Source organism: Pundamilia nyererei, unplaced genomic scaffold (genome assembly GCF_000239375.1).
Source record: "Pundamilia nyererei isolate P.nyererei 1_Seehausen unplaced genomic scaffold, PunNye1.0 scaffold00327, whole genome shotgun sequence".
NCBI lineage: Eukaryota > Metazoa > Chordata > Actinopteri > Cichliformes > Cichlidae > Pundamilia > Pundamilia nyererei.
In genome coordinates, this window is record NW_005187728.1 from 474040 (window position 1) to 496369 (window position 22330).

Here is a 22330-nt window from a genome sequence, read left to right on the forward strand (position 1 = left end):
TATTAGATGCTCCACTATAGCCTGGACTTTGTTTGATCTGCTGGTCAAAGTTCATTATGACTTAAATATAGATATGATGTTATTGATTGATACGGGATAAAAGTAACTTGGGTTGTCTGTTTCCAGGATTAAGCGGTATTGACTGTAGGGCTGAACTCTTCACAGAAAAACCTACGGATAAAAAGTAGTTGTAAATAAGTAACTTTCATAGTATAACAAAAAATATATCTAAATATAATAAGAATATAAAACTATTACTACACAGATGCCTACAGATGATGAGGAATAATTTCTGTTGGTAGCAGCAGTGAATTTAATAAACAATTACAAAAAATCACAAACATAATATTTCTGGAACTACACAAAATTACTTATTAAAAACAGGTAATCTCTTAACCAGCTGCGTGCTGAAACTATAATTGCGCTGCTACGGCATCCATTACGGCCAACTGCACCAACTGTGGGCAGGGCTACGCCCTCTCGTGTTCCAATGTGTTTTTTGAAAGGAACTCAGGACCAGTCACTCTGCAACGTGACCGCCAAGCCCCGTGCCGCTAACCACGCCCCTCATAACCAATCATATCGAGCCGAGGCGGGCTTTGGGCGGAGAAACCGTCACCTGTTGTCCAATCACAACGGCTATTTCAATATTAGTTACCAGACCATGTACTTGCACGTGTGTCCCTGCGTGTAAACTACAGTTGGGGGAAGAATAAAAAAAATGTCTGGAGATTCAGTACAGACCACTAAGCGAAGGCTGTCGTTGCTACCTGGATTTATGCCGTCTCTTTCAAGAATTTTGAGTTCCCCACCGCGGGATATTGAAGCACTTGCGTTATTGTTATTTTGAAGCATATTTAAGGTAAGCTGGCGCCTTTGGCACTTTGTTTTACAAGAGTTTGGATCTTTGTAGCTAGCATATAAGCTGTTTTTGTGATTACTGAGCATCAGTGTACAAATTGGAGAGATTAATACATTTAACTGCCTCACATTATAGCTACTGTACATAACTTAATATCAACTACAGTCTGTTCGTCTCACAGATCATACGCGAGCTTTTTTCTTTTAACCTCCTCGGTTAACTTGATGTGAACTGATGACTTCGCAGTGTAAATGTATTTAGAAGAAGAGGCCAACACTTTGAACTAATGTAACACAGCAGTAATCTACATCTACTACATCCCACCCAGTTTCCAAGACCTATTTTTCGTGAACTGTGTGAAACTAGCCCCTTTGGTTTGTGCGTGGTGGACTTGCATACACGAATATTGCACAGTGTGCTAAGAGGGGAGGGAATTTGCCCCCATGTGTTTACGATATGCTTGCTAGCGATGGGGCATTAATTGTTTTTCAGATATATTGTGACCGATCATCAGTTTAATCATACGTAGCTTCATTAACTACCCATATTTTCATGATTCCCAAAGTAACCCCCCTCCTTTTATTATTACTTTAAGGGAGGGGTTTGTGACGTGCGGTGGTCGTCTGGCAGACATGTTAGTTATGTTAAGCATTACGTTTGGACTCTGATTGAGGTACTAAAGCAACATAGCAAATGTTTACTCTGTGTTTTAGCCAGACTAGTGTAAACTGCACGTCCAGCTAAAAGGGATTCTTAGAGGCCTCTCTCCTAATGTACACATACTGTTCTTGGTGCTGGCAGATTTTTACTGAAAGCCAAACACAGTTTTTACAGCTCTGCTCTCATTTGATGTAGGACTATTTGACTTGTGCATTCACTGTAGACAATTGCATGCCACTGCTCCTGTGACTGAACAGTGGCGATCCACTCATGCCTGTGAATTGTATTTTTGTCGCCCCCAGAGGCTGCATAACTTTATCATTGCATCATAATAATATAAGAAACCATCACACGGCGTTGGTGTTTTCACTCAACCAGTTTCAGTTGGCACCTGTGCCAAAATCTTGTGACATTTGCGATGGTGTCCTGTTCCAGGCTTGTAATCCCCTCTGAGTGGCAGTTTTACAGTAAATCTTCCATAAACAGTGTGGCGCACCGCAGAGGCTTGAGGGTTAAACATGAGCCTGCACAAATGCAAGCCTGCAGCTTCTTTGCACTCTTACCCTCCTGACTGAGAGTGCAAAGAAGCTGCACAGAATCTACTCTGAGCCACTCCCTTATTCACAAGGGGTTGCCATAGTGGGTAGATTTTTACATGGAATGCCCTTTATGACACAACCTTAAAAGGATTGGTGTCTCTTTCCAGGATCAAACCAGGAATCTTTTGCTTTTTAAGAAAACGTGTGAACTACTTATTATTCCAGAAGAAACTGTAGAGAAAGAAGACTCCAATATCAATGTCTTTCACCTAATAAGTGACCTATCAGAAAGTCTGAGAGCGGACCATGGATGGGCAGGAAACAATGACTCTCCTAGCTCATAAAGAAAAGTCAAACTTGATTTCTGGCAGCAGCGAGCTGTGCTAATGTTGCACAAGGTTGATAGAGGCAGAGGCATGCAGTGGCAGCGGGGGTAATTTTCTTCGTGCTGCAATCATTTGATCGCATATATGTGGGGTAATGACTCAACTCATGAGACAAGTAAACAATCTTTAGTTTCCCTCGCAGTGATACATCAAAGCACGAATGACTAATTTACCAGCGGTTTAGTCAGCAGAAACAGAGCACCACGTTCTTCCCGTTATGACTTCACAAAAAATAAAAATGTTTGAGATGAAGCTTTAGTTCGATGTAAGTTATTTCGTTATTTGAACTATATACTTTTAAAATAGTCAGGTATGTTTGGAAAGACAAAGAGGGTTTGGATATGAGCAGATAGAGGGACCGTGTCTGTCTTAGTTTTGGATAAGAGAAGAAAAAACAAAAAACATCAAGGTTACCAGACTGACCGCAAACTGCTGGGAAATGTCTCAGGTTTTCTTTTTAAATGTCTCTGTTTCTGATTTGGTTTTGAGGTTTTACACTCAAAGCTGCCATTGCCTCACAGGGTTTTTTTCACTCTTGTATTACATGTTCATTGTTAAAGTTTCCAGCTGAACTTGTTACAGAGGATGTTCACAACAGACACGTGGACAAGTCTGTGGATGTAGGGTTTTTTTACCTGCTTCTTACAGGCTTTTATTTTACCCTCTTCAGGAGCTTATGTGCTGAGGTTTGTTGGCAGGCGGTCCAGAGTGTGTGCAGTCATGCATATATTCATGCAACCGGTGCTGTTATTAAATGATCAAGTTGCCACATGTTGATGTCTGAATGTAGTAATTTACACCACACACTTGATTTTTTTTAATGTTAGCCAGTGACACTAATGAAAAGCATTTTTGTTTTGGGGATTTAAGTGGACCTATTATGCTTTTCCTTATTTTCTGTCACATATAGGTTGTTACAATGGAGGATGCTCATATTAAACATGGCCAGAATTTAATGATGATGATGGATGTGGATGTAATCACTGTGAGCCAAAAGCTTGGGCTTCAGACTGTACTTAACACATGGATTGAGTCTGTTTCTATTTTTGTTTTTTTACTCTTTGCTCTGTGTGATGTCAGACAGAGGGGATATCCTTTATATGGTCCTGTGTAGGAGTATGACAACCCCACCACCTGCTGTTAAAATCTTATGTTTTCCAGCAGGAAGAAAGTTCAGAGAATGAACTGAGGGACTGGATCAAGGCCAGGAATATGAGTGAGAATTATTTTGAGATGTGTATCATGCAAAAAAGACAATAGAGTCCAAGAATTAAAAAAAATCAATAGCATTTGTACCTTAAGGATCACCTTTCTGCATAGAAACACTGGGAACCTGCAGTAACACCATCAGCAAGAAGGATTTAAGGCAGGCTGGATTTGTTTCTGGAAAACCTCAAGACTCTCTTTTTGGGTTGTTATAAAATTTATTTTCAAAAGCATCTTAGCTCATAAATGGAAATATTTCCAGCTGAATCTAGGCCACAGATCACTGCATGGAAGATTTACTGAAATCCATGAACAAGTGTTTGGCAATCAATTTTGTTAGATAAAGGGGCCCAGATTTGATGTTAAGGCTGCAAAACTTAGACTTATGACATTTTCTTTGTCTTTTTATGTACATTTTTGTGAAAGTTTGCTTGGAAAGGGTAATGGAGTCATAAAAAAGTACATGTTGATTCTGTGCAGTACTGCTCTATTATTTTGCAGTATTTGATTCCAACTAGTCCCATTCCATGTTTTTACTGTCATGACCCCCATACACAGTTTGACTTATTTGTAGGTCTAAGCAGAGATATCTCAGATCATACTTTGTGCCATTGTGCCATGAATCAACCCACAGGCTACTTCCTGTGTACACCAGTGTGCATGCAAAGTGTGCATAATTGGTTAATGTGATAGCTTTGGCCATTATTGCCATCAGCTCTTCTGAAAACAGTGTTTTAAAATGAAAACCTGTTCATGCAGATGCAGTTTGAGAAAGTTCATGGCTGGCTGTTGTTGTGTTTTTTGTTTTTTTTTAATTTGGTTGGCACATATTATATTAGAGGCAAAGATACTAGTAGTACAGGTGTGGTCCGGCATAAGAAGAACACGAGCCTTCTTTGTGGTTGGGTAGTACTAGCCAAAACAACGAGTGCTAATTGAGCTTCCTGCCATTTGTTGACAATAGACTGACAGTATCTTGGAGAATGATGAAGCTTGCAATGTAAGCAAGACCCAGTGAGAAAGTAGCCAGATGTTGTGCATGTAATGCCAAGATGAAAAAGAAAATAAGCAGAAGGAAAATCAAACTAGTTTACAGAATATTTATCAGGCTTTATTGCCATTTGTTCAGCTGTTGCTGAACCACTTTATTGCACATTTATAACCTTCCAACTAGGTTATTGCAACATAGGTTTGCACAGCTTAAATTTTAAAGTCCCCTGCAGGCTTTGCAGCTTGGAAATGCAGTCCGAATATACCTTTCGATTATAGGCTCAACCTGAAAGGTTTTTTATTATTTTATGTTGTTGCTGTTGTTTAAATCAGCTAATGGTGAAATAAGTTTATTAAATAAACATACTTCAAGAGGTACAGCAAATGTAAATAAACATAATGAAAGCCCATGTTTCTGTATTATTAGTGTAATGAAGTTATTATATTATAATGCGATCGTGTGGCAGTGATGTGAAGGGGCGTGCCCGTCTCACAGATGTACACCATGTACGTTTATTACTGTCGCTCATAACCGCTGGTCTAGAATCGGCTCGCGCGTCTGCTCGCAGCGTTGCATATTTAATAGGCAAACCTATGTGGGCGGAGCTGAGACCAGTGTCTGGCAGGCCGTGTGGGAGCCCGGACTCCCTACGCTGCAGCCCAGCCTCTGAGTAGCGCGCTCTGCGATTGGTCGAGCGAGCAGACCAATCAGCGGTCGGCGAGACCTGCGGAAAACACCGCCGTGTACACGTGCCGCATGTACACAGAAAAGCCAAGAGAAGCGGGGATGCTGAGCCAGCGCTGTCACACTGCACTGTGCTGAGATGTGGAGCAGTGGGCGCTCATGCCGGTGAGGGGAAATTGAACTAACACACTTGTTTAACGCGCTCGCTGGGTTTGCAGTGATGGAGCTGTTAGCTTGAGCCCAGAGGAGTAGTTCACACATGTCCGTGCACGGAGCGTCGCCACACCTTCCTGCAGCCTCCATCTGTGCTTTACAGCAGGGAAGTATTTCATGTTACTGCCAGCTTGAGTCAGGTGGCTGTTGTTTGGTAGATGCGCTGGTCTGTGTCTTCTGAAATTGTCCCAGTGCATAGCTTGGAGTGTCATATAGTTTGGTTAATATACAGCATCAGAGGTTCTCATGCACTTTAGAGCTGCTGGCTTAATTTGAGGAGTTTTATAGAGTCTTTAGGATATGAATTTTCTCTCCATAGTCTACTGTTGGAAAACAGTAATGCAGTTACAAGAACAAGTGCTGATTTTTTTTTCTTTGTTTAGTTAAAATTACAGAAAAATTGTAAACATTTTCTATGAAGCTGACAGTTTCAGATTGTTAGTTTGGTGCAGGCAGGCATCCAAATGAGCAAATATTCACATTTGAGGAGGAGCAAGCATTGAGCTGTGTGCATTTCTTTTCCCTTAAATCCGGTTTGTTGTAGATAATTATTGTTTCAGTTTGAACTTCAGCCTGCACCAATACCCTACCTGCAGTGCACTTCATGAATGCAACAAAGAAGCCTCCTCTGGTGTTCAGTTTCAGGCTCAACACATAGTTGTCAACTGTTTGCTTTTACAGCCCCAGGTGTTAAACATTTGCAGGTTTCATTAGAGATGTGATTGGATGTTTTAGGCAGCTCATCTTGTTCAGATGGCCAAAGTGTGAGATTGTTGTGCTGATGCTTCAAATAAGAATTTGGACAGCATCTGATGCTTTTACTTCTTTATTCATTCTCCATATGAATAAACAAATCTTTGGCATAAAAGCTACAGACAGGTTTATGGTTTGTTTGACATGTCAGTGTGTCTTTAGTGTTAAGCCTTACAGTTACAGTGTTTGAATCAGATCACTTGCTTCATTACCATCACAGTGAACAGATTTATGGCCAACTGTTGGAGCAGAGCCCAGCCAGTGTCAAGTGGAGAAGTGCTGTTTTACTGGCATGAAAGCTGAAACGCTCCTTTCATTGGCTGATCTATATTTGTCACCATAGTGAGCGTGTGGTGTATTTATCCCGTGCAGACATGAGTTCTTTGCATTTTTGTTTACAGTTTATCATTAGCAGTTATTTTCTGCCCGAGCACTTTGCCTGAAGGATTGTGAACACAGCCATGCTGTCTGTTAGGTGACATCTCAGAAGTATTTTTGTTGGTCCAAACATCAAAGGTGATCAATGTGCAGTGATTTAAGACAGAGAAAAGCAACTGAGAAATTCAAATTAGGGTGTGTCTGACATTTTCTCCTACTTTCTCTTCAGCATGTGTGCTGTTCAGAGCAGTCCCAGTAGGATTAATGCTGTACTTTAAGGTCTGGTTATGTAACGCTGTGTGAATGAAGATAAATGCAAACTGTTGAATACCAACACTTCTGCATTTCCAGATCCTGGACATTCTTGTGTCTTTTTATCTGTCATGCCACTTGACAGGTACTAGGTCAGGACATGCTAGTTCACCTAAATTGGACAGGAAATTACGCAGAAACAAGTGCTGCTGTGATTATTATCACACTTTTCGAGCTTTACCTGTCATTCAAAGCGATTGTTCATCTGATATAATGTGGTGACTTCACAGTAGCCGAACATTGTTACTGGCCTGTCAGCAAATGCAGCTTTTGATTCATAAAAATCTGGGATGACGTAGTTTCTGCTTTGCGCTGTGGTTAACTAATATGTTTACATATAAAAATAAAGCAGATTTAAAAAAAAAAAAAAAAAAAAAAAAGAAGTCTATCTGCATATCATTTGCATTTGACAGAAATCTAAATTAAATGAATCTCATCCCACCTCCTATGACCCGGCTCTGGATGTCTTAGAGACTCGGGTCTCACAGGGGAAGGCGAGTGATTTTTGCCTCTGTGTCACGCAGACAGAGACAGAATGATTCATTTAACCTTTCTGCTAAATGTGTACAACACAGGGCAGTCGTGAGCAGCGCAAATCAGATACAGAAAATAAGAAGAAACCGAAGACATGTTTTTTTTCCAAGTAACGTGTTAGTCCTGTAGTCAGCACGCCTTGTTACATATTCTTTCCCACAGCACGACAGACATATCTTGCATAATCAGAGCTTGGTCCTACAGCGTGTATTTCCTGTGAATAATTCGAAAAAGGTGGGCGGCATACTGGCTCAGTGGTTTTTTGCAGCGTTAGCTAGTGGTCATGGGTTCAAAAGCGATCTAACATTGCGGTGTGGAGTTTGCATGTTATTCTCGTGTCTGCGTGGGTTTTTGCTTTCCTCCCACAGTCCAAAGCCATGCATGCGCCCCAATCCTGACTCTCTATCAGCCTGTGTTTTTACTCGGCATCTGATTGGCTGCGGAAACAGAGCTGAGGTTTAAAGCTGAGCTTTAAAGAGTCCAGCGAGTGGACTGGGATGGTGCAGGCAGGTACTGTAATAGCCTGAGAACAGTTCTTCACCACCACCTTTGCGTGCGTCTCTGCCATCACCCGTGGAAGCATGCATGGATGCCAGCCTGCCTCACACCCACTCACTCCCTGCTTGCATATTTCTTCATCATAATTGGTCCCTTCCCTCCGCCCAGTCTGGCCATAGCACATACAGATTGTCATGTGCAAGTGTGCATCATCCATCTGACCAAACATAATGCTGATTAGCATTTCATGCCCAGAAAGGAGGGAGCTTAGGCGCAGCGCATGAATTTGTTAATCTCCTCTCCCCAACCACTGTTTGTTGCGTTTTAAGTTATTTATGAGTTACCCTCGTCACAGGCCCTGACTTGTTATCGCCTCCTGTCCCCTCAGCTGTAAAGGGCCGTTGCGTCAGCACAGGTATATCTGAGCATATTTAAAGCCATCCTGAACAAATGCAGCATCACTGCACACCTGTCGGAGGCAGGTAAAGAGGGTTGTGGGGCAGCCAGGTGTATAAAGTTGAGAGGATTGGCGACTGAATATGAGGCTGTGTCGTCTTTTAGTTGCGTCTGCCGGTCTTAAAGGATTAAGGGGTATCACCTTTGCTCAAGGAATAAATAGCACTGGACTCTCACTTGCGTAGGTGGGCCGTATATATATACTTGGAGTTACCTTTCCCAATTATACTTAGCGCTCTCTGATGTGAGCTTTGTTCTCTCCTCCCAGCCAGTGTTTGTTTTGACTGTCCCAGGGGTAAAAAGAGACTGAGCTTTGACGAGCGACCAGTGTCCTATGTCACACTTTGGCACCAGCACAAGTTCACCTGATCTATATTCAGATCTATGCGTACGCACTTGCAGCATACAAATAGAAACAGGAGATTACTGTTATTCCTTGGGCAGGATGAGGAGATTGTTTTTGTTTCCCAGATAATCTGAGTAAAAGGAGAACAGCTGGGCCCTAAACAAGAGCACACTCTTCTATCCTGACACGCAGCCCGCATCGCTCGGCAAGGAGAATATTTCACGCCGTATTTGATTCGTCTTCTGAGGTTGACATGATGATAAACTGATGATAAGCTTTTTAAAGCCGCAGTCCTGGAGAGATGCTTGAGAGAGACCATGACAACCAAGTGTTTTATAATCCTAATATTGCTGTCCTTTCTCCCCCTCTCCCTCTCTCTGTCCATCTCGCTCTTTTTCTTTCATTTCAGGTGGCCTTTAGCGCCTAGAGCACCACATCTCTAAAGAAGCGAGAAAACCAGACACTGAGTGAAAGGAATGTTTTTTGCTCTCACCGAGAGCTGTTTTTCTCACTCTCCCTCACAATCTCTCAGCCCATCTGTTGGAGCATTTATGCCAAGGCTGTTTCATAACCACAAATTCATGTCTTGTCTGCAGCGCTTTGAGTGACACTCTTTTTTTCCCCGAGATAATTACTGTTCTGTTTGTTTAGAAAGGCAGCTTTGTAGCAGCCTGCACCTTTTTTTTTTCTTCCTGAAAATTCTCAAAGAGGGGTCTACAGCGCACCCCCCCCCCACACACACACCCAAAAAACCAAACCAAACAATGATATGCTCTCTGTTTGATTTGTTAAACTAACAGCCAACAACTATGATTCACATGTGCATACATAGTAGTCCCACTTAAAGCAAAGTTCAATTTTTTTTGTTTCGCCTTGGCTGACCCCCTCAATCAAGCTGTACCAGCCTCATCCTACTCTAGTATGAGTTATGACAACTCTAAATCAATGCCTAGCAGCAGCAATCGGGGGCGATTGGCAGGGGCCAACGGGAAAGACCCGGAAGCAGATTCACAGGGGTTAAATGTGCACGAAATCTGCAGCAGTGGTCAGCTTGGTGCCAGTGTCACCCACAAGGACCAGGAGAGCGTAGGGGGAGGAGGTTCATCCCCCAGCGACGGATCTCGGTCTGGAGGTTCGTCCAGAGATCAGAGGTGTCCGACTTCAGACGATATGGATGGAATCTCAAGCGGAAACGACTCCGGGGAAAGGGAGAGCGAGGGCGGGATGGAGAGGGAGAGCAGGTCTCGCGGACATCAGTTCGCACGCAGCTCCCACAGCTCTTCAAATGGCAAGGACTCTGGCATGATACTGGAGACTACAGAGAGCAACAAGAGGTAAGAGAAGTCACCCACAGCTCATTTTTTGTGTGTGTGTTCAGGGTGAAATCAGTATGATCTTAGTCAGATTACAATGAATGAAATGAGTGGCTGCACCAAGGCCAGGCCTAAAGAAGAGTAAAAGCTGGAAATGAGTAGAGAAAGATTAAGATGGTAGATAGCTGGATGCTTTTATTATAAGACAGATGTCAGCATTAGTAATGCTGACGATTACTACTCTGGTTTAACTGAGCGTGTACGGTGGCTGGCGAGGACCAACGTTGTGTGGCATGCAGAAAGGATGTTTCAGCTTTTATTGCACCTGTTTTCAATGTAAGTGCTTTAAAATCAGAAATGTAATTGTATTATTCATGTTTGCCATAAAAGTGCCACAACATTAAAACTGCCTGCCTAATATTGCTCAGGTGCCCCTTTCGAATAATGGCATGGACACAGGACCCCCGAGGGTGTCCTGTGGCGTCGGCTTGTGGCAGAGTGTGGGTTGCAGAGTCGAGCCTCGGAGGATCGAGCTTGTTCCGGGGCATCCCACTGTTGCCTTATTGGACTGCTGTCTGGGGAGTTTGGAGGCTGGGTGCACACTTTGGGCTCTTTGTTACGGTAGTCGAACTGGCTGTGAGCAATTTTTGCGGTGTTGCAGGGCGCATTGTCCTGCCGGGAGAGGCGGCTGCCGTTGGGAGTGTCGTTGCCATGGGGGGGTGCGCCCTGGAATAGGTGAAGTTGTCGAGAAACCTCTTCTCTGCTTTTACCCATTTTCATCTGAAAAGCTTCTTCTAGCTGTCAGAGTGGACACCAGTAGCCGAAACTACCTATTTAAAATAGTTTCTTTGGATTTTTTAAAATTTATTGACACTTATGTCTGCCTGGTCGGCAGCAGCAGTGTTCACGCACTCACCTCTCACTTTCTGAATAATCATTGTCTGAAACTGTCCTCCTTACCCAGCTCCAACTCCCAGAGCCTGTCACCTCCCAGCGGGTCCCTGGTCTACAGCCTGCCGTCGTCCAGCTCGGAGCACGACCCCCCCTCCACCTCCGGATGCAGCAGCAACCAGTCAGCCAGGGTCCAGACGCAGAAGGAGCTCATGAAGGCCATCAAAGAGCTCAAGCTCCGACTGCCAGCTGAGCGCAAGGCCAAGGGCCACTTCAGCACTCTGAATGCACTCAAATATGCTCTGCAGTGTGTCAAACAAGTCCGAGGTGAGGGTCTTTTTTTTTTTTCTTTTCTTTTCTTTTCTAAGAAGGTGGCTGTTCTTATGTGGGAGGCAAAACACAGATGATGAATTTTAGGCCCATCTTAACTGAGAAATGTTTAATGTTTCCAGCTAACAAGGAGTACTATCACCAGTGGAGCGTGGAGGAGTGTCACGGCTGCAGTCTGGACTTGTCCACCTTCACGATTGAGGAGCTGGATAATATCACCTCAGAGTACACCCTCAAAAACACTGTGAGTTTAAATGCGTATCCACTTCTTCCTGCATCTTAAAACTACTCTTAAAGGCTTTTAAAGGAGTGGGGCTAGTACACTGTTACTGTTGTTAATGAGCCATGAGCATTATTGTTTCATGACTTTCGGTACCTCAGAGTTTAACACGTAACTCAGAGGAAAGGAGGGTTGCCTCCTGGTTACTGTCAGAGCATTTGATAAATCTACGCTATCCAGAAACTGAAGAAGCATCTGAATGTCCTTCAAGGCACACTACTGATTTTAAACTGAGATTTAGAGGTTCAGTCGACCCTCAATGAAACTACTACACAGGCAGTTTGGGGTACTGGGGCAGATGTTTAGATTTGTGCTGATGTTTGAGGACAACCAGTACATACAGGCATGAAATTTCACATGATTAGTAGCCCAGAGCTAAATGAATTTGAAGATGGGTGTGGCCTTCAGCTTTGTGCTTGTGTTCAAAAATATCCATTTTCACAGTTTTTTCCTGAAACAGGAATTGAAATGCGCCCCAATGAAAGATCGCAGATTGTTGGAGAAGATGGCTCATTAAATTCCTTCTGTTTTCTCCAGGACACATTCTCCATGGCAGTATCATTCTTGTCAGGGAAGGTTGTGTACATATCGCCCCAGGGCTCATCCGTGCTGCGTTGTAAGCCTGAGTGTCTCCAAGGAACCATATTCTCTGACCTTTTGGCTCCGCAAGATGTCAGCACCTTCTACAGCAGCACGGCACCCTGCCGCCTGCCCCAATGGGCCTCCTGCATCGGCTCTGGTGAGCACACGCTGACTGAAAGCGCGAGCAAGTTTAGCTATGTTTCCTTATGTTTCCTGTGCTGACTGACTCCGGTCTCCTCCAGCATCTCCTCCAGTTGACTGCACCCAGGAGAAGTCCATGTTCTGTCGGCTCAGTGCTGACCGGCCGCAGGGCGGCGAGATGCGCTACTACCCATTTCGCCTCACGCCCTACCAGCTCACCATCAGAGACTCGGATGATGCTGAGCCACAGCCCTGCTGCCTGCTGATCGCAGAGAGGGTCCACTCTGGATATGAAGGTATTTGATACGATCCCCTGTTGTCTGTAATAAACAAGTGTTTGTGTATATATGAGTTAAAATTACACCATCATCAATTTGACACTGAGAGTCACACAAGCTAAAGAGATGTAACATAGCATTTTAATTATATCGACACTTTTTACACTGTTCTTTCCTTACTGTTTGGACTGATTATGTGAGGTGATGTATGAATATGATTCTTGTAACCAGGCAGGCCTCACCTGTTTGAGTAGAGTAGCAGAACACAGGGCAGCTTTTGGTATCAGAGTCGCTTCAGGTCTGACATGTGACAGGTTACTAGTTTGGTTTCAGAGCGCGTGTTTGTTTTGGTGAGACAGGATGAGTGGGCGGTGCGTTGGTGTTAACTCTGTGGCAGGATGTTTCAGTGGAAAAAAAAAAAGCAAGCGAGCCTGGGGTTATCAGAAAAGAGCGAGAGAGTCTAGTTTGTGTAGTTGCACTCTAACAGGTGCAAAGTCGGCTTCCACTATAACTCTGGAGGAAATATAATGAAAGAGACTGGAATACCATATTCCTTTGAATATGGATAATGTAGACGGTTAATACTGCATGACTGTCAGAACAGTGTCAGACACAAAGTCTGTTTCACCCTCCAAACATGCTCCTCATCTGTTCTGTTTGTGTCCTCTGTGCCCATCAGCTCCTCGCATCCCACCCGACAAGAGGATCTTCACCACCAGTCACACTCCCAGCTGCCTCTTCCAGGAAGTTGATGAAAGGTCAGTTATCTTTGCTCTGACCCCATGCTTACTGCTGTGTCGCCTTCTGGTAATTGGTGTTTTAAGCTTAAGGCGTGCGATCGACTCATCGTCTCACTGTGGATTTGGAGACGGTTGTTAAAAATAAACAGCTATAACATGTTTTGCGATTTCACTTCTCTGAATGTTAAGGTGTGTGTAAAATGATAACTCTCAGTGTGGAAATGTGATGTGTTTGCAGGGCAGTGCCACTGTTGGGTTACCTCCCTCAGGACTTGGTCGGGACACCGATCCTGCTCTGCATCCACCCTGAGGACAGGCCCATTATGGTGGCTATACATGAGAAGAGTAAGCCTATTTAAGCCTTTCTTCAAAATGTAATCACGACCAAATTCACACAGGGCTAATGTAAAAAACACACTTTAGCTCGAATAACAGGCTTGTTAGCAGAAGACTAATTAATTGGGAACCTGTGCAGTAGGAGAGAAACGTGGACGTTAATCTGCTGATGTAACGACAGCTGCTGTTAAAATGTATAAAACCTAAGCAACCAGGTTCTCTGCGCACTGTGTGTGTCAGAGCTGCAGGTGGTGTGCACATAGACACACAAAGGCAGCTACAGGGGACAGGGTGACGCCTACATTAATCCAGCAGAGGCAATAATGATCATTTATTATGTGATCTTTCTCTCTTCTTTTACTTCTGGAAAAAATAAGGGTCCTCATTTTGACGTTCTAGTTTTGTGGCTGTTGCCGCCTGTATCTGGGGATGTTTTTGCTAGGAGCTTATGTCACACAGAAGCGTAGGGGCTGAGTAAACCGTTCATGGCTTTCATATGTTTAGTTTTTTCACAACTCAGGAAACTCACATGTGTGCTTTGTCATCTCTCTTCAGTCTTTCAGTTTGCTGGGCAGCCGGTCGACTACTCGCCCCTGCGGATGTGCGCCCGCAGCGGGGAGTACGTCACCATGGACACCAGCTGGTCTTCCTTTGTTAACCCCTGGAGTAGAAAGGTGGCGTTCATCGTGGGGCGGCACAAAGTCAGAACGTAAGCGTTTTCTGTCTCACTTCACCAAAAGTTTTTTGTAATTGTTCAAACTTTGTGCGTCGGTCATCTGTCCTTAAAGCTCATTAGACGCACGTTTAATACTGCCTTTAGTGACTAAACAAGGATCTTCTTAAAAAGTGGCACTTTTAGAAGACCTAAAAAAAACCACAGATAAAGAGTTTTCTATTATAAACAAACTCTCCTTGTCTCCAGGAGCCCGCTAAATGAAGACGTGTTCACCGCGCCGCAGGACTGTGAGAATCGGGTCACCACGCCCGACATCGTCCACCTGAGCGAGCAGATCCACAGACTCCTGGTGCAGCCGGTGCACAGCAGCAGCTCTCAGGGCTACAGCTCTCTTGGGTCCAGCGGCTCACGGGGCTCCCACCGCTCCAACCAACAGCACCTCAGTGCCTCGGCCGGCTCGTCCAGCGACAGCAACAGTCCCGTTGTAGATGAGGCCGCAGGTGCATTCCACAAACCTGTGAGTCTGAGAAAGAAGTGCTTTTGTGTTGTTGTTTTTTTTTAGTTATATAACCACAGTACAACCAGCTTTGCAATCGGTTGAGTTTAATCCTCTGATTGCAAAGAGGCACATCATAGACACACGAGAAGAGCCAGAGTATAAAATTCATGCATTCTAGCTCGTTACCTGATCCAGTCTGTCTGGCAGGTTTTTTTTGGATAAAGGTTGCCTTGTGATTGAAAGTGGCTGCCGAGAGGTTGGTCACTGCAGCTGCTGAAACTTCAGTTGTCACCAGGCAACCACCAGTGTTTTGTTTCCTAGCTGCAAGGGGGTTGCTGTCCTTTTACTGTAGTGTGGCTAAATGATAAAATATCTGGATTCAGACATTAGATGACTAAAGGGGCTGCATAGAGGGTTAGACTAATAAGGATTCTTTTTAACTATGAATCATGTAAGGCTACTCAAACAAAAAAAGAAATCCATCTGAAAATGCGCACAACATGTCCCGCTTTGTGAAATGCTTTCTCACAAGATTGTTTATCCCCTTGTTTTTGATACAGCCGCATTTTCCTGGGTACTGTTGCATCACATTTAGACTGTAGTGTTACGCACGAACAATATGACAGGTTGGCAGAAGATTCAGTGCAGTGTCATTCTCTCGTTGGTTAGCTGTGATGTTTCTGGTCTTCGTTTTTCTCTAGATGACGTTTCAGCAGATTTGCAAAGACGTCCATATGGTGAAAACAAACGGGCAGCAGGTTTTCATCGAGTCTCGTAACCGCCCACTTCCGAGGAAAAACACCAGCACGGGTAAGAGGCTGGAGTTGTATTTGAACTCAGAATGTCACGGGAGAGTAAATAGTTTGGTTTTTTTTAATAGTTTTAGTATTCCAGGAAAGAAAAAGGCATAAAAGAAAGTTTTTAATAATAACAATAATGTCCAAAAGCCTTCACAGAGGACGATTTTAATTTCTTGATCCTGTTTGTATCTGATCCAGACACGGCGGCCGTCAGAGCGATCAACAGCGATCCAGTCAGGAGTTTGATAGCAGACATGACAAACCCATCCAAAAGTTTGGTCCCTGCACCGCTTGTACCCAAGGAACCATCTACGAGCTACTCCTACCAGCAGATCAACTGTCTGGACAGCATCATTAGGTTTGTACACAAACCTGAAGTCGTTTCTGTGTCGACATTTGCCCTTTGACCTCCCACTTACCCAGCGATTTCTCACACAGGTACTTGGACAGCTGTAACATTCCCAATACAGTCAAAAGGAAGTGTGGTTCCTACTCCTGCACTGCCTCCTCAGCATCTGATGACGACAAACAGGAGCCCAACGGCAACAGCAAAGGTATTTCACTATGATCTGGAATTGATTAAGTTGTTAGGTAGGTAATGATGCAGCTAACTAGGTAGAAGACAACAAACCTGGTTGATGTTGTGTCTGTGCGACTAAATTTCTGACCGTATTGTCTCTCCAGGTGGTTCAGTTAACCTCGTAGGTGAACCACCTCCTCTGCCTCCTCTGACCATGGCCACAAAGGCAGAAAGTGTAGCCTCAGTTACGTCTCAGTGTAGCTTCAGCAGCACCATCGTCCATGTTGGAGACAAGAAGCCTCCCGAGTCAGGTGGGCCTCGTTAACACTCACGCTCTCCTTCCTGGAAGTTGCAGGACGAGTTCCTTGCACACCCTGAATGGAGTTCTTTTTTTTTTGTTTTTCATGTTTAACAGTGGCGTTCAAGTTGTGCTTTTTATGTGTTTGTTTTGCAATTAAACTCGCTTTTGTTGCAGGCTTACTACCTGGAACATTTCTGGTTTGATGTGATGTGTTTCATTCTTCTCCTGTGCACACTGTTTTACATATTGTAATTGTTTAGTTTTTTTCAGTGAATGTTAAACTTTAATGACACAGCAGCTCTAGCAAACACGAGGCTTCAGCTAACAAACTCGTGTTTATCTGCAGCTGTAGATTGTATAAGACATATACGTGTATGTATGTATACCTGAATCTTTTGGTCCTACCTGCCTAATGACAGCACTGAATTGTGTCAGTTAATTGCAAAAAGAGTGATCTTTATTTCTTCTTTATATCGTTACACCCCGCCTTCTTGTCCTCTTCTCCTCTTCTTCTCTTCTCACAGACATCGTCATGGAGGAAGCTCCTACAACTCCCACACCGGCTGCACAGACTCCTCCCACAAGCAGCTTAGAGCTTCCCGCTAACATCGCGCCTCCTCCACCTCCTCCTCCTCCTCCGCCACCTCCTCCTCTCCCTCAAGCCAGCCAGCCTGATAGGGACAGCCGGAGAAGCGGAAGTGTAGGAGCCGGAGCGGCGGGAGGTGGAGGTAGCAGGCTGGGTCTTACCAAGGAGGTGCTGTCCGCCCACACTCAGCAGGAGGAGCAGGCCTTCCTCGACCGCTTCAAGGACCTCAGCAAGCTGCGCGTTGTCGATCAGACTTCAACTGTGCGCTGCCACGCCGCAGCTGTCAACCCCCTGTCACGAGGTAGGAGCACACTGTCACAGTCTTAGAAATGGTTTTGTATTGAATAGCTGTTTTGCAAAGTGAAGAAGTATATTTTAACTTCATCTTTGGGAACCTGTATCACCTTCGATACACTAACGTCTGTGAAACTGTTGGTGTGAAAGCTTCAGAATATTTTATGTGAAGCACCAAACTGATTGTAGGGCGTCTTCTATCTTTTGCAGGGGTGCGTTGTTCCCGTGACTACCCAGCTGCAGGAGGTAGCAGTGGTCACAGACGCGGCCGTGGCGGTAAGAGACTCAAGCACCAGGAGTCTTCTGACCAGCACAGCTCTCTGGGCCTGAGCGGGGGTCGTCAGGACCCCAGAAGCAGCACTGCTCCCATGCCCCTCAACATGCCTCTCGGCCCTCCAACAACCTCATCCTCCTGGCCTTCTGTAGGTTCCCAGGCTAGCATGCCACCCGCTGCTTTTCCCCCTGGTATGCTTCCAATCTACCCCATCTACCCACCTCTTACTCAGCCCTTACCCGTCCCAGATCCATCACGTTTCCCCCCCACCCAGATGGTTCCTCCCATGATGGCCTTCGTTCTGCCCAACTACATGTTCCCGCAGATGGGAGTGCCCATGTGTCAGCCAGGCTCCACCCCTGGACCATTTTACAATCCCAACTTCGGTTACCAAGGGGTCCCCACAGCCGCTGTCCCCACAGCCGCTGTCCCCACAGCCGCTGTCCCCATTACAGTTTCCAACCCCATGCCCACACCAGGCACATGTGCCCTGTCTCGCAGCAGCACGCCACAGTCTTACACTCAGACGCCAGCTGATCGCGAAGGCGCGGAGTCACCCCTCTTCCAATCCCGATGCTCCTCCCCTCTCAACTTGCTTCAGCTGGAAGAGTCGCCGAGCAACCGGTTAGAGGTCGCCACGGCACTAGCAGCATCTCAGCAGGCATCGCCTTCGGTGCAGGGTGGGGCAGCCAGGGGGCAAAGTTCCACCAATCAGAGGAGCTCAGATGACACCTCCAAGGAAAATGAGAATGTAAGTGTTCAGGATAGGATGTCTGACCTAAAAATGTAGCAATTGCTCACAAAAGACTTAAAAAAAAAAATTAACATTAATGTTTTCCCCATTAGGGTGAAGCTAATGAGTCCAACAACGATGCCATGTCCACCTCCAGCGACCTGCTGGACTTGCTGCTCCAAGAAGACTCGCGCTCAGGCACCGGATCAGCTGCCTCTGGTTCAGGGTCTTCGGGAACAAGATCCTCGGGTTCGGGCTCCGGTTCCAACGGCTGCAGCTCCTCTGGCACCAGCGGCACCAGTCAGTAGATTTAAATCATTAGTGCCATTTAAAAAAAACATCTTGTTCTCGGCTGTTGATGAAATTCTTTTTAGTTTAATGGTTTCTATCAGGGACACAGAGTTCTGGGGCACTCTGACATTTAATTTAGTTGATCGTGATATGACTGTTATTAGTAAAGTGAGATGATGCCAGATGAAATAAATCAGATGAACTCTAAAAGTTGCAGTAAAAAAAAAAAAATGTTTTGATTGAGATTGTCTCTAATCAACACTGTGATGGTCTTTAATTCTCAAGTACAGACTGAAAACTCTTCTAAACTTTGTTTTTTCCCATCTAGTCAGCAGCCAGGGCAGCCACACCAGCAAGTACTTCGGCAGCATCGACTCCTCGGAGAATGACCATTCCCGCAAACAGCCAGCAGGGGGCAGCAGCAGCGCAGGAGGAGACGGTGGAGAGGAGCAGTTCATCAAGTGTGTGCTGCAGGACCCCATCTGGCTGCTGATGGCCAACACAGACGACAAGGTCATGATGACCTATCAGCTGCCTGTCAGGTACAGCACTGGGCAAAATGACATACACAACTTTGATTCACTCATTCAGCTCTCAGATGACAAACTGGTTTAGAAAAAGTGAGGATTGTTTTGTTTCTTAAGACGTGAAGTATAAGTGGGACCGATCTAGTCATACTGTAGAGAAATACAAGCAGCTGTTAGTCCAGAAAGGCAGCAGCTTAATACTTGTCCACTTTATTTGTCTTCGTCAACAGGGACTTGGAGACGGTTCTGCGAGAGGATCGTGAGTCCTTGAGGAACATGCAGAAACACCAGCCACGCTTCACAGAGGAGCAGAAGAGGGAGCTGAGCCAGGTCCATCCCTGGATCCGCACCGGACGCGTGCCGCGAGCCATCAACATCTCCGTGAGTACAACAGATCCACCCTGTACCATGTCAACGTGCGATGTACGATCTGTTTTGTGGCAGAAAATACAGGAAGTCGCTTCTCTCTGTGTTTTCAGGGCTGTACCGGCTGCAAGTCTCCCCCCGCTGTGCCCCCCGCCGCCCCATTCGACGTGGAGATCCACGACATGGAGCTGTGCAGCGTGCTCAAGGCCGAGGAGGAGAGCGCCGGCGAGGTGATGAAAAGCCTCACAGAGGCGGCTCACCCTGAGGACGAAGAAGAGGAGGAAGGAGTTGAAGATAAAGGAACAGAAAAACAGGACAGCAGCCAAGACATGGCGGCAGAGGAGGAGGGAGCGAGGTCAGACACTGTGGAAGGAAAAAGTGAGACTTAGCCACTGGAGTCTGACGGGACTCACCTCGCAGGTGGCCCAAAGTGAAAAGCACTAGCGCCAATCATGAGCTTCATCATGAGACAATATGCGCCATCCAGGACTTCCTGTGCTCAAAGCATCATTACAGAGGCTGTAATCCAATGAGCTTGCGCTGGGATGCTGAGGTGCGTACTGATGCACACGACTGCCGTTTATTGTCGGACAGCAGGTCAGGCGGGACACGTTGATTCTTTGAGTCTGATTTCGATGTCAGCGGTCCAGGCACCCACTGGAACTGATAATTAAATGCCTTGGACACCACCGGACACGCACACTCAGTTTTAGAGAGTGAATTTGTCCTGTTTTCTTTCTTTTTGTCTATTTTTTTTTTATTTTATTTTAATTGTCCTTGTAGTTCATGGTATATTTATTTAAGTTGTAAAATAATCAAAGGAGACTAAGGTTAAAAAGTGCGCCTTTACATAAAGATGGATGTGCTTCACTCGTGTTTTCATCTCTCCTGTCCAGAGTTCAGCCTGTGACAAAAGAAGGGACTCTGACTTTTCTGAATGTTTCTGGGATCCTGTTCTGGTCTCAATCCTCACTTTTTCTTCTTTTCTTCTTTTGTATGAATTGTGACCCCAAATAATTAAACTACTTTCACCTGATAGAGTAAATGTACAGTGAGAACCAAGTAATTTTGTAAGCATTGTGTATATTTTTATAATTTGATGCACTGCAGATGGAGAACACCCAAAAGAGGGTGTGTACTGTAAAAAAAAAAACAACAACAAAAAATGTGTTTAAAAAGCTATTTGTTATACGATAGATCGCACTTTTTGGAAATGGAGACAGTGTTTGTGACTCGGCAGTCGAGTTGCTTTACTTGTGGACGAGCGTGGAAATCAGCGGGAGTCTGACCCACACCTTTTAAAAGGCTTCTCATCTGCCAGGCATTAGTTTGAGCACGACAACAGTGAACAAACACTACAGACAGCGTTTCCCAAATTATCAACGCCCCTACGGACCCTGCAGCGCTTCTGTGTTGCTCGTGGTGGTGAGAAGATTTGGAAAAAGGTGGATGTAACTCTTAAAAAGTCCTCCGAAGAGTTCGAAGAGTGATTTACTATCTTCTCTATTCCACTCTGTCCCTTTTCCCTGTCTCTTCTCTGTGGCACTGTTCTGGTCATGTGATATCCTTTGCTTCATGGCGTCAGTGGTGTCTGCGACAGTTTAATATTTTTGAAGTTCTTTGTACAAAAAAAGACAATAAAATGACTTTAAATGGGTTTAAATGCGAAGTCAGATTTTTCTTCTTTTCCACCTCATGATTACATCTCTTTGCAGTCTATTTTTGTTGTCAGTTGGCGTGGATACACAGAAGCGTCCAGAGCGAGCTGGAAGCAGAGAGCGGATCGGGGCAGCTGCTTTCTTACCCGACCGCAGTCTCCTGCTGTTCTGCTGTGGTTTCTACCCAAAGTGGTCACCGCAGCTTAAAAAAGACAAAAGGCACGTCCTCGTTCAGACAGGCTCAAAGTGGTGAAGCTGACTTCGGTGCATATTATGATTATAACAATGGCAGCAATGATTGTAATGTGCGTGGGTCTGCTGGCAGACCGGCTGGTATTAATAACACAGCTGAAGATGCTCCATCTTTTATTATGCAACAATAAAAATGAGTCTTACTGTTGTAATAAAACATTTTACTGTAGAGTTCAGCATAATTCACGTTTTTAATTATTGCTTTTACGAGCCCTGTATGATTTTTTTATTCTGGTTCCTGCAGTTTTTTAAGCTTTCCTGTGCTTACACTGGATCGTTTTGTGAGGCGAGGTTAATTCTGGGGAAAGAATTTAATCTTTTTAATGAACCGTCACCTAAATTGTGCTTGTGTGCCCATGATCTTTAAAAACAGCAGTCAGGATCCACGCTGGCAGCTGTGAGATCGCAGCAGTACAGAAGTAAATGCTAAATTTGCATGCTAATGTGTGAGCCAAAAGAGGGACTACCATTATATTGAGATTTAAACACTGCAATACATCCTACATACTACATCTATTACTTGCATGTTCACCTTTCCACCTGTCTCCCTCTCATTCACACACATGTAATCTGCCTTGCTTCTCCAGTGCACACCTCCATCTCTCCAGGTTGTCCTCCACCTGCTTTCCACTCTTGCTACAGATCACAGAGTCATCTGCAAACATCACGGTCCTTTGCTAGTCCGCATTTCACGAGCTTGTACAACTAACTTTTCATTTCTTTATCAGTCTCTCACATGGTTATGGAGGAATTTTGGGAATCCTTTACAGCCCATTGAGGTTTATTCACAGTTGTTTTAAAGTCCCACCGCAGCATTTCGGTCGAGCTGAATTCTTGACTAAAA

General features: G+C 44.8%; 1 protein-coding gene across 3 annotated transcripts; it reads left to right on the forward strand.

Annotated features, from left to right (window-relative positions):
• The first annotated feature begins 665 nt into the window (after positions 1-665).
• Positions 666-21225, forward strand: per1b (period circadian clock 1b). 3 transcript variants are annotated; one of them, XM_005751805.1, is made up of 20 exons: positions 666-862; positions 9228-10152; positions 11096-11349; positions 11475-11596; positions 12170-12371; positions 12457-12651; positions 13313-13391; positions 13612-13718; positions 14265-14418; positions 14632-14902; positions 15586-15694; positions 15883-16042; positions 16123-16238; positions 16369-16515; positions 17030-17392; positions 17596-18410; positions 18506-18692; positions 19012-19225; positions 19441-19591; positions 19690-21225. In XM_005751805.1, exons 2-20 carry the CDS (start codon positions 9740-9742, stop codon positions 19963-19965), a joined length of 4335 nt encoding a protein of 1444 aa, XP_005751862.1. In that variant the 5' UTR covers positions 666-862; positions 9228-9739; the 3' UTR covers positions 19966-21225. The 3 variants fall into 3 exon arrangements, with proteins under 3 accessions (XP_005751862.1, XP_005751863.1, XP_013771041.1); XM_005751806.1 differs by lacking the exon at positions 666-862 and adding an exon at positions 5401-5493; XM_013915587.1 differs by lacking the exons at positions 666-862; positions 9228-10152 and having other exon boundaries at positions 10159-11349.
• The last annotated feature ends 1105 nt before the right edge of the window (positions 21226-22330 follow it).